The sequence below is a fragment of the Manduca sexta genome, chromosome 23 (assembly GCF_014839805.1).
Source record: "Manduca sexta isolate Smith_Timp_Sample1 chromosome 23, JHU_Msex_v1.0, whole genome shotgun sequence".
Classification (NCBI taxonomy): Eukaryota; Metazoa; Arthropoda; class Insecta; order Lepidoptera; family Sphingidae; genus Manduca; species Manduca sexta.
Window position 1 is genome coordinate 6,430,699 of NC_051137.1, and position 12,947 is coordinate 6,443,645.

The window sequence follows — 12,947 nt, forward strand, 5'->3', positions numbered from 1 at the left end:
ATGTTGGGCGCCGGCGTTGAGTAAGTTTATATCGAATGGGGCTACAGGATGTAGGTCGCGTGCCGTAGATACTTTTGTTCCAACTACCGCTGTAAATTATCTACATTCCGTTCTCCTTCATAACTCTGTATCGAAACAGTCGGTATCATGTCTAACAATAAAACGAAAAAGTGGCCGCTCTTTTACTCTACGAGCGAAGCTTCATTGGATTTTTTAAATTTCCGACTAATATTAGCAGAAATTACTGATAGATGAATTCGTTATTGAACTCGGTCTACAAATGAAATTGAAAGGGACCGCTTATCCCACATGCAAATCAAATTAGTTATCATTTATAAATTTAGATATAACAGTTTTAATACGTAGACCTTCCACGTAGGCACTGAGTCTGCTAGTACGAATTCTGCCGGCATTTGAAATATTTTATTGCATCCATAGCCAACATGTGAACAGCAACGTGAAAAGCCGCGATATTGTGGGATTGCAAACTGCCTTTTATATTACGGAACATGGGCTCCGAGTAGAACTTACCGGTCGATCGACGTTGTATAACTGCCGCCAGGTATTCAAATAGTCCGGCAGCCAGTTTTTGCTGATTAGTAGGAAGAGTTAGTTGGTGAAGTGGTCTGCAAACAGGTCAACTCCATGTAGGTCATATGAATTTGTGTTACAGCCGGTGTGTAACATGAGGGCGTTGATCTTGTCCGGAGTATTGCATAATTCAGTTTCCGGTGTTTATTACTAATACCCGTATTCATTTAATCACAAATTATACTTACTTATTTTAGTTAAACAATTTATTTGTAATAAATAATTAAGATGAGAAATAAGAGAATTTACTTTTATTTATATATTTGTAGTCTTTTATATATTTGTAGTCATATAAAATATTATAGACATTCTTGCAGTAACGAATAGTTTTTAAACATGCGAATTGTATTTATCAACGTCAATAACAGTAACTTAGCAATGGCTATTGCTAAAGACTGACGATTTAAATATAAATATAAAAACTACCAAAAATACTAATTTTCTATAGTGTGGAAATAATATCAGAATAGTGAGAAACAAAGAACCATCTCGGGCGCTTTATTGCAAGCAGTTATTGTCGTCTATGGAAATAAACAGCTGTACAATACACAAGACATTCATAGCGCTCACACACGCCGAGAAAATTTATTTACTATATGTTATCTTTGCAAAATATTATATATTTTTTTTATTTTTATTTGTTTATTAAACACAAAACAGGTTACAATCATGAATGCATCATATTATGACATGAAAAATAATTCCTGGACTATAATTATAACCCAAAACTTAATTTGTATTATTTTGTTGCAGATATTTGGAATGACCCAAGATAACAAACAGCACTACCGACCCCCAGATCGGATGTCCAGGTGAATTATTTCATGATCTAAACATCTTTTATTTCTGTTTTTTGAATATATTAACACTGCAGGGCAGGTCTTTCGTGAAAACCGTTAGGTTCTGCTAAAAATCTTTATGCAATAATGTTTTCAGACGTAAACTATGCTTTATCTAAGTAAAATAAAGTCAACTCTATCCAACAAAAATAAAGTACTTTTTTTTCAAGGAAATGGTGTGTCAAACAGACCGTAGCAACTTATTATCTAAGCCTTCACTTTTAAAATATAAAAATTAAAAGACGACCAAGTTCCATTCAACTGATGTTTAAGGTTGTCAACATTGTGTCGCTGATAAAGAGATCTAAAAGGGTGACCTGAGTACCTAAGTAGTAAACGTTATTTAATTATGTAATAAATATATATTTATTTACACTTCCTTTCAAAAAAATAATATTAGACGGTAGTGTTCGAAAAAAAATAAGGATTTGTAAATAAAAAATTTAAAGAATAAATTTCAACGGGAGTCGGATAAAAATTAAAACCACTTTCACTTAATAACATGAATTTTGTACTTAATGTTCAGAAAATCTTGTTTTATTATACATACCTATACTATTTGTGTGTTCGTTTGTTCGTCTTGCATACGTTAGCAAATTTTTCAATATACAATAAATGTATAAGGTACGGAAAAATAGTTTGATAATTTACCAATTAATTACAAGAAAAAATTACAAACAAACAAAATCTCCAAGCAAAAAAAGGGTTTTACCTAGTGTTCTTTTATAATTTAATGAATATTCTTTTATAATTTATAATCGCGGATGAATATGCCAGTTTTAATATACTCCTATTCCCCCTGAGGCAATACTTGTGCGCTCGATATTCACACCGGATTTTACCGCGGCCCTTGGCACTCAGTCCAGTATTTATACTTCATGGTTGTAACTACACATTGAAGTCTATGAGAGCTCACGAATATTTCCTGGCCTCCTCCACTCCGCCCATCCTAAGAAGGTTCCTTTTACTTCCCTCGGTTAACTGCGGACTCCGATACTCAAATAAAAAATACTCATATATACGCAGTATCAACTGCGATATTGCATTGCTTACTATTATGGACTGGTATGAATAGACATTATGAATGATTATATTATATATAAGTGATATATAATATAATCATTCATAATGTCTATTCATACCAGTCCATATATAAGATTATATATAAGTGCGCCGGATTTAGTTAATGGTGGTATCGCGTGTTACCGAATATCACTCGAGTTTTACACCATATTATACACAAAAGTGAAAGCATACTACTAATATCCATTGTAATCCACTTATAGTTCAAGTCATTGTAGCAGGTACACAGGTGATGTGACATGCTATTTTTATCAGCATTTTTTTCCGACGCTACGAATACATAACGCACAATACTATTCCTGGACTTAACTAAATAAAAATACGAAATTATGAGTAAAATGAACGAAAAATAACTGGCAAGGACAACAATCGCGCACAAAACCCGCCAGTATATTTGAGACATTAGATTATTTTCCCCAACTTCACCAGTACGAGCGAGACGAATTACTTAAAATCGAGCCTCATAAATTTCCAGCGTCGCTCATTGTCTACCTATCGCAGTTGATGTCGCAGTTTAACTACAGTAAGCTAAGCGTGTTAAAGTTCCAAAATATTCTCAACTGGCCATCCATCACGTTCTTCTGTAAATAGATTGTTCATTAAATTTTCAGATCGTGCTACATTGGCTCAAAGGACTAAAAATAAACGCAGTATTCATTGTTTCAATTATTTTTACTAATGTATTTTATGAATGAATTGAGTTTTATGTTTGTTAATAAAAAAATATACGCATTAATGACTGAGTCGAAGGCCAACCGTTTTGACACATGTAATCACTGAAACGATCACAAATTAGAAACGTAATGCGAGTCATCGCAATAATATGACTAGACTGTTCAATCCGATTTCGCTACTTAATTAGATATAATGAATTGCAATTTATGTATTGTAATGAATAATGATAATATAGACAAGAGAAAATGTAATAAGTTCGTTAATATTAATAGAACTAAATTGTAATGTTTTAATACATAGTCAAAGGCAGTTAAATAATTTTCATCTGTAATAATGAGTAGTAATCAAGTATCCAAATAAATAATTCGTTTTTTTGACGTAATATGTAAACTAATTTTATTTAATTTGGCTATACCTATCTATAAATAAGAACAAAACAACTTTATTTAAACCGTAATCCTTATAATTTTATATATTTTTACGGGATTAGTTAAAAATTGATCCTAATCCATGATCGGCTCTTGCTTTAGATAAGACTGGAATCCATAAACAATTTAACATAGTTGGTTTCTAAAATAATATTATCTACACTGGGTTCGGAAATTTGTTGATTTCTTTGATTATAATAAAATATTAAAAACATTCCAACAACAATACAACAAAATAAAAACACTGTTGTTCCTTCAAAGGGTCAATGACACCGATTGCACTTTAAAGCTTATATTTTACAGTATAACTAAATATGCGTTTAAAGCCATCTGTTACATCTTGTAACTACTAATATATAAACACATAATACATAATTAGTAAAATGTATTTAGGGTAAAGACGCGGAAAAGGCTCGCCAACGTCTCGGCGTTAATGGATGGTGTGTTTTTGCAGGGCGTGGGCGTGAGATGGCACGCGCGGGCATGCTGCACAAGGGCGGAAAAAATGGAGCCGAGTGAGTATTTGTTTAATTTGTTACTACGGAATATAACAGAGTTACTGCTCGGACATAGTGCGATTCCTATTTAATTTGGTTTTATATCCAAATAAAAACTTTGGCAGGATAAAGTTACTTAGAGAAACGCAACCAGCTATTACTTGTCCTTCCTTGGTAGCGTATGCTAGATGCATATTCTTGTTTATATACTAATATAACTATAACATTTACAAGTTTGTTAATTACGAACTGTTGTCTTTTCGGTCCAATCTCAGTCGTCAAGGATAAGGTAGCGATATATTCCAGAAATTGTCCGCCTACATTCGTACGACTTTCTCTTGTAGACACGATTTAGCACTTAACATAATTGTCACGTAACTATACATGTTTTAGGCATGGGAGTTTATCCTTATTATTTATACAATAAGGTTGTTTGTTTATCTAAGTCCTTTATATTTCCTCATATGGGAGCATCTGTTTTGGCAGTACGGCTTGTCTATTTCCGCCGTCAAGCGATAGTGTACAGGCACTGTTATGTACATTCCAGTTTAAGACATTGTAGCTAATATTACTAGGCTTACGAGACGTAGCATCCGATATCTCAGTGTGATGAGCCAAGTATATCACTGTGAAGTAATTTAAATTAAACAATATTTCGGATTTTTCATCTGTTTTTTATGTTATAATTTTATTCCGAAGTTTCGAAGACTGCAGCTTTCATAGTCACTGGAAAGATTGCGTAGTGTTTTGGTTATTGATCTTTCTTTAAGCAGACATAGGTTTATCCCCACGCGCGCAACATACTTCTTAATTTGTGGTATAAAAAAACTTTACATATTTATATTTATAGAAAAACATTCATTCCTAGAAATAGCCATACCATTTCGAAAACATACGAAGGAGTAACTTGCATGCCCGGTATGGGATTATCTAATCGCGAGGCCGCATGTGTTTTGGTATTTTATTTTCCCATTCCGCATTAAATGGGTTAGTATAAGAACCGGCCGCCCTTATCGCAAGGTGTTTAGGGTGCGTGCCGCAGCGAAGGGAGCGTCAGGTGCACCCCGATAAAGCAATTACTTATTTTAATATTTTTAATACCAGTCCCCGGGGTAGATTGCTCGTTGCGTCATTTGATAAAATCTTTGCCATTATTCAAAAGTGAATTTACAAGGAAATATCACTTCGTATAACCTTTATTTGTACAATTGTGTGAACAATAGTTCAGCTTTTGTAAATATTTAAAATTTGAAATCGGAAATTAGAACGATTGTTATTCTATGCTTACAAAATAAGACGCACACCTATTGTTTCATAAAATGAAATACATAGCGAAAGATGTCTACTATTGCCTTGTATACTATATATACTTCATTCTAAGTAAAACATATTCAAATTTCTTACGATCGTATAGTTTCTTAAACCTAAGATACACAGTTATTAATTAACAATTATCACCAGCAACAACGGCTTCGTAAAGTTTGTTGGCGATGCATTATTGCATCGACACGCCATTCGTCTTATATTCACGGCCAACTTTGCAGACGGGTTCCCGGCAAATGCTTTCTACATTCCTTTGCTGTAGTTGTCTTTCATTAGGAGTTTTACCCCCCCGGTATGCAGGTAAATAACGAAAGTTTTAAGGAAATTATAAGTTAAACTTTCTATGTTGATCGGGAGGAAATTAAACCGCCGCGACTTGTGTTATTGGATTTTAAATAAGGTTATCTATACAATAAGCGAAGCAAAATCCTAAATAATAGAAAGCATATTTATTCAAAGAAAAATATGTACTTTTATCGATCGAATAGAAGGATGTATTCATGGATATATAAAAGGAAATAAGTGTCAAATACAACAGGGCTTGGTCATCGCAAATATGGATCGGATTGAAACATTTAGAATCTCAAGGAACTCAACTAGACCCCTAACGCTTCCACGTACAAAATGATTTACCATCGTTAGACTCTTGTACTAAGAATGTCCACCGACCGATGCTGACTATGTTTGTATCCAATATCTATTTACATTTTTTCAACTTAGCGTAGCCCTGCACTAACTTTAAATTATTTACAGTAACTTTGGTTCCTGGGCTTTATTTGAAACAACTTTATGTGTGCATTGCATACTGATTTTATCCTCAAAATTTTAGATTTTGATGGCTGGAGTATAGTAATTTTTCTTTTCTTCTGTAGTGTTTACGTTCAAAGGCAAACGGAAGGAATCATGCGAGAAAATAACAGAACTTCTCAGAAATTCACAATTCCGATAGTCGGGGGACTGTAGACATAAAATATATTAATATGAAATGAAGTAGAGCACAAGCAAAGCGTGTTGTAGGACGAGCTGTGCGGGCAGCGTACATCTATGGAAATGTTCCTTGGGGAGCGCAATATTTGATTCCACCTCACCTTATATCCGTCACGTACAGAGCCTTTCCTTTACCGTATCTCTAACATTACTGACATAAATTCCTATTACTTATACGCAAGCCGTTCTTTTTATCTTCTTTAAGTAAGTCATTCTTTTAGACGTCATGTCGAATGGCGATATGGCGGCAATTGATTGATTTGAAATTTCAGAGAATAATACACATAATATAAATTACTAGAGCATAATGTAATTAATTGTAAGTAAGTATATAAAAAAAAAGATATACGGTGGGTCATCGTTTGCCGTTAAAGAGCCAATATCGTCTTTAAGCCGTAATAACAACTCTCTGTGAACTACTACTAACCAGCGAAACATTGTTGCTACAAAGTCTCTCGGGTGTATGCTGCATGCCCCCGCGTTCCACACTGCACCACGTAGCACCATTGCCCCGTCTAGACGCTTCTGGCAGCAAAATGTATTTATGCTATAACTAATTCAATACAATATTGAATTGTATTCGCAAACAAATCGAACACAAATTATACATAATATAACGTTCAAAAATCGATTCAAAGATATTTTAACACAAAGCTTTTAAGTTATTAGTAATCCATAGCTTACTTTTGTTGTAAGAAAATGTATAATGGCTGCATAATATGGTTCATGGTCTAGATTGGCCTCTTCTGTCCACAAGGTTTCGCCTTCGCTCGCCGATTGTGGGTCAATGCGACGTACTCAGCGGCCATTCTAGCCATTCATGCATATTGCATACCTTACATCACCTACTTAAACTTATTCGAATAATTACAAGAAAACAACTACCCTAAATTTTTTAAGCAACAAGAATTCTCTCTTAATGTACTTATAATTTAATAGTATTCCTTTCCATTACCAGCGTCGTATCCAGCACTTTTCTAAAGTTTATTTGATTACTTAAACGTGACTTCAGTTCAGCCGGTCTGTTCTTCCCATCTTTTGCTTTAATTTTATTTAGTAAGCAAACATGATTTCGGCAATAAAGACAAACATGAGATTAGTAGGTTGTGTGACAATAAATCATTAATGATTCAGCCCAAACAAATCGTGTAAGGGTAGATAAACCGGCGCATTTTTGGGATTCAGTGTTACGTGGAGCGAGTGTGAGCCAAAGCCTTATTGTAAATTACTTTTACTCATCGTTCAGAAGTGGGTCAGTGTCCCGTAAAAGTTTCCGCGAATGTGGTCGCCATCCTCGCCGCGGCCGATCAAAGCCAAGCTCTCCACACGATGACCCTACACTCTGTGGAAACTCTTGGAATTCAGGCATTTTTATTATCCCCATTCTTACATATTTGTTGGACGATTAAGCGAATGTGAAATATTTCCGAGTGTCACTCAGTACAATGTTTGATGGCCGCTAAAAGTTTTCTGTCTAGTATAGTTTAATTTGTTTACTTTAAGTTGGATGCACCGAGTCATCGCTTCTCGTGTATAATTATTTCAGTGTTTGCCTCCCATTAACATCTGCCGTCGACCGCGTCGCCGGCTTAGTCACAGCCCACAGGTCGAGTTCACGCAGAATCCGTTGTAGCTTTTTGTGATCTAGTCTAGCGCGTAACACAAAGTGAATATTTTATTCTACACAATCCGGACCAAAATAAATTGCCATGCATTTTGTATACAGGACCCGAATTCCATTACTAAGGTTAACTTAATTAATTTTAGCAGTAGGTAGGAAATAAGTACTTATAATATTTATAAAACGTAAACGTAAGCGATGTAAAAAAAAAGGATATTGAAATAATAATCGCGTCAAGTGTCTGTGACAGAGACACTAACAAAATACAATACACAACTGAAGATAGATGATACATTTTCCAATTTTAAATAACAAATCAGGCACGGCCGGTGTACCTGCCATAGATTTATTGCCGTAGAGCCGCGTATGTTTATATAACACGTGCGAGACGCTGCCGACAGGAGATGCAAATTTTGTCGACTCACCCGGAAAGCAATTACGTGGTCTAGGGTGGCGCTCGCTCCGTTCTTATACGGGACTCGTTAATCAATACAAATTTTACATCTAGGTTTTTCATACAAGACGAAAATGTTTGATTTTCTTTATGCAGCGAAATGCGGTATATTTGCTGTGGATGTTTTAATATTTATTACTAAGTAATCAAATTATAACTTAAAAAATAAAACTGCAAATTATAGAAAACCAGCTTTTGCTCGCGACTCCGCCCGCGTTAAAATGCATTCATGCGTGACTCTGCAGTCATTATATTGAACTTATAGGTTATTCGATTATTCGATCTATTACAATAACAACGTATAAATTAATAAGTTCAGTAAAAAATTTAAAGTTTCACATCTGTCTTTTTTCAACGACTCACTTGTTATTAAGGACCCTGTACTTTAAAAGATCAATAACATTATAACCCTTTATATTATGAACATTACCCTATTAATAGTCCCATAGGTTACGTTAAAGTAGTAAGACTGAAAATAGAACGTTTATAAAAATAATGCAAGGCACTAACGTGTCATGCGAGGTTCATTACCTCGGTCATGTAAAGCAACTTTGTAAAGCGCGTCTGCTAACAATTCAATGTGATACAAATTACATTTGAAGGGAAAAATGGTTTATTCTGGCTTATTTCTTGACTTTGAAATTGTAGCTTCTATTTTATTCTCAATCTTTAAATTGAGACATTAAATTACTTAACGCTATAAATAGAAACAGTCGGTAGCATGCATCAGATCATATCTGTGCATTAAAACGGTAGATCCCAAATATGATTGGGTCGCGAGCCCAAAAAAAATCTTCCTAATTCTGAGCTCACTTCTTGGCTGTCATTGAGTCATTTTTAATACTTGATTGGATACAAAGAGTGCTGTTTCAAAAATAATTTTAATATTTACGTCCATCACGGGCCGTCTTGCTGTAGACCCGATTAGTCGATGGGTTGTTCTATATTTTAGGAACCAAACAATATTGAATATTTTCTCTAGACCACCAGACGTGAAGCCACCAGAGTGGGAAGCGCTGCACTAGATATTGTTGTTGCTATACTTCTAATAAAATGACTTGATGGTGGTGAAATCTATAATACCAATAATTTCTCATAAAACAAGTGACGACGTTATTACAAAAAGACAATATAACTCAAATCCCAAATGTACATTTCACAGTTCCAGGTATATTTCTCGAACCGTCTACGGAATCCAATTTTGATTTTTATGTGTAGAATTCTCTTTTATGGTTTTATTTTTGGGTTACATTCACTAAATGCAAATTATGTCAAATGGAGCCGTTCGGAAATTGCCATAAAATGTGTAATCGCAAGGAATCAACCTTTGCGAGTGTTTCCAATTCCGAGTTTAAGTGATGTAACACACAAGTGATTTCCGATGTTCGATCAAGTTTTTGCTCACTTAACAGATTGCCTTATTTTTAACCGTCTCGAAAGGAGACAGTTTAGGTATCTATTCGTCGTGTTTTTTAATGTTTAGCGATCATTTATTACCCCGTAGTCCGATTAAAATGATACTTTTTACGTTGGTTTTTGTAGATGGATGTGGGGAGTTGGATTTTGTAGAGTTTCGGAATAGTCTAATTTTAATTTCGTTGGTATAAGACATGGAATTCGAAGATGTAGAGAGACACTTCTCAAAATCAAATAGGTTTTTGATGACTTTTTGTTTATCGTTAAATATGGCTTCATGACAATGTTAAAAATGTTTTTATTTAACTAATTTTATGTAATATATACAACATTTTTTAGCATTACTGTACAGCATTATAATTAATAATCCGTCCCGTGTAACAGAAATGCTTGAGTTATTGAGCGATAAACCGAGTTTGATTTTGAGAAGGTTTTAACGTATTTAAATACTTCATCGCGTGCGTTCACGCATAACGGAGCTATTTCCTTACTCGCATTCAATACCCAACAATTATTGTGAAGGAACATGTCGCGCGCAAAATTTTGAGCACAGTAAAGCGTATGATATGCATTATCTTTACAGTCGCTGTATGCAGTGAAGTGACTGTAAACATGCTTAGCATTATGTGAAACAGTGTTGCGCAATGCTATAACTGCGGGGCAAATGCAGATACTATAATCATTGAGAATTTTCCGGACAACAATGTGAATTGAATCAGATAATAATCTCGTTTAATCTTCTTACTCTCCCGTTTTATTCAAAACTACATCCTCTACGTAAAAGGGACATAATATTTTTTTTCTGCTTGAATTTTAACTAATTCAACGATTGGATTTATATTGTTTTATTCGGAAAATTTTATCTTTTTTTTTTAATTTATGGAAACTAAATCTTAAATAACAAACAGAAATATGTCTAAATACGCAACCGATTTAAGACTTATTCCAAAAACACCAAAGACAATGGAAATCATAAAACCATCCAAGGGCGTCGATGTGCAATAAGTAGATATACAGCAAGAAGATTATGAAGCATTAGATAGTGTTTAACTGGTGTCAAACTAAATCTTTAAAGATTGTATAATGTGCTAAATATGCGTATAGTATAGACAACCCATCCTCCACACCTGTCAATTTCCATAATGGAACGACGTCGGCTTTGGACGGCCAGTTATTACACAATTTAATGTTCTAACCCAGTGTATACGATGGAACCATTCTATAAATCCAGACTATCCTTGTTCAATGCATGCTAAATTTATTTAAATGGCAATAAATTATTCACACTTCAGTGATTACTATGCTCGTAGCATTGGAGATAGATTCTTTGAATTTGCATTAAAAGTTAAAAAAGGGCATTTCTTTTAACATTCTAAATATTAAGTACAAATATTTTCGTATGAGTACATATTATTATGCTGTTTAATTTTTTGCCGTTTAATACCTGCGCTATCACAAATAAAGCAGATTGGGTATACCTATAACTCACTCACATAAAAAGATATGGGACAAATACGTGATTGCAATGTATTTCGTAAAACAACATAGCAACTGTATTCATTCTATTTCAGAGATATCGAAAATCGCACGAAAAAGCAATAAATAATACTTATCCCAAGGTTGTATTCATACTCCATGGCGTTTTTTACATAATAACAATATTACGAAAGGTAGACTTGGATCGATTGGGAAAGTTGTTCAGTTTGGAAGGTCGGCGTTGCAGCCGGCGTGGCGGGTGAAAGTAACTCCTCCCAACCCTCCCACACACCCTCTCCGGAGGCCCGATGGGAGAAGAAGCCCCTCATGCTAGAGAAAGTACTTTGAAGAAAATTTACCATTTGTACACAGAATTCTTCTTTAACGAAACATTTTATACGACATAACAATTAAGGCATTTAATTTAACATGTAGTTATTATTTAAAACTGTTTACTATGTTTTTATTGTTATTTTTTGTCAATGTGATTTTATTATAGCATCCAGCGGATTAAGACTCTTTTCCTCGGATTTAAAAACACGACTAATCGCCCAACAGAGAGACAAAAACAATTAAATTTAAATATTTTTGCATCTGTTGCATTTTAAGTAAGTTACGCATGTGAGAGCACCATACAGTTGTGGCGTAATTTAAGCTCTTTCACTAACGAGCAGACCCTCAAGTCAAGCCCCTCTTGCACGCAGCATATCTCCAGACTAGATGATATTGTGAGATTTGTAAGCACATTGTTATGTTGCGTGCAAAACAAGCGCGTACGGTAAACTGTACGCGTGCATGCGGCATCTCTTCCAACGTTCCTCCTCATTCTACATTATTGTTACATAAATACACATTACTCATATTTACTAAGAGCTTAGACCATACAGTGTATCAGGAATAATAAGGAAATGCTCATTAATTATCAAAATACTAATAAAAATACTTTATATGGTATACAATTTATATGGATGTATAAAATTGCTAGAGTTTATTCGTTTACTTTTCATCAAACCTGATGCAATTTTTTGTAAATACTAAACATTTACGCTGCAAGAAATATCACTGACATTTTCGTACTGTAGCATACTTTGTCACTAACTTCGTGTTTGATTCAATTCATTATAAGGTAATAAGATTTTAATGCATTTACCTAACTACGATGGTCACGTGACAAGTCGATGCGATTGGAATAAAATATTTAACACACACTTATCTAATCTACTGTAAAAAAATATATATCAATTTATTAATTGTTTTGTTTTACCGTCTAGTTGCCATAAATATAACTATTTATGCAATTTTAATTACTGCAACGGAGTAGTGCGCACATTAACACGCGGAGATATAAACGCGCATTTATCTTTTCCCCAAATGAGCCTTTTATCCCTCTTTTTTGTCTATTGTTTTGACTTTACCATAAATGTGAATAAACTATGAGCACACATGTAAATATAGTCTGCCTTTTTCTTTTAAACAAAACAATTTTAATTGGATAAACAAAATCCATAACAAATTAGTATTGGTGTTCGATGGTTAAAGCGAAATGATGTATTATTC

General features: G+C 34.2%; 1 protein-coding gene across 3 annotated transcripts in view; it reads left to right on the top strand.

Moving 5' to 3' along the window:
- The window catches only part of LOC115451286, a 115,057-nt gene that overhangs the window by 58,781 nt on the left and 43,329 nt on the right, over positions 1 to 12,947 (top strand). For all 3 annotated transcript variants that reach the window (XM_037441973.1, XM_037441975.1, XM_037441974.1), the window contains 2 exons: positions 1,345 to 1,403; positions 4,071 to 4,131. In XM_037441973.1, the coding sequence (XP_037297870.1) occupies positions 4,085 to 4,131 (47 nt within the window). In that variant the 5' untranslated portion in view covers positions 1,345 to 1,403; positions 4,071 to 4,084. The remainder of the gene's footprint in view (positions 1 to 1,344; positions 1,404 to 4,070; positions 4,132 to 12,947) is intronic.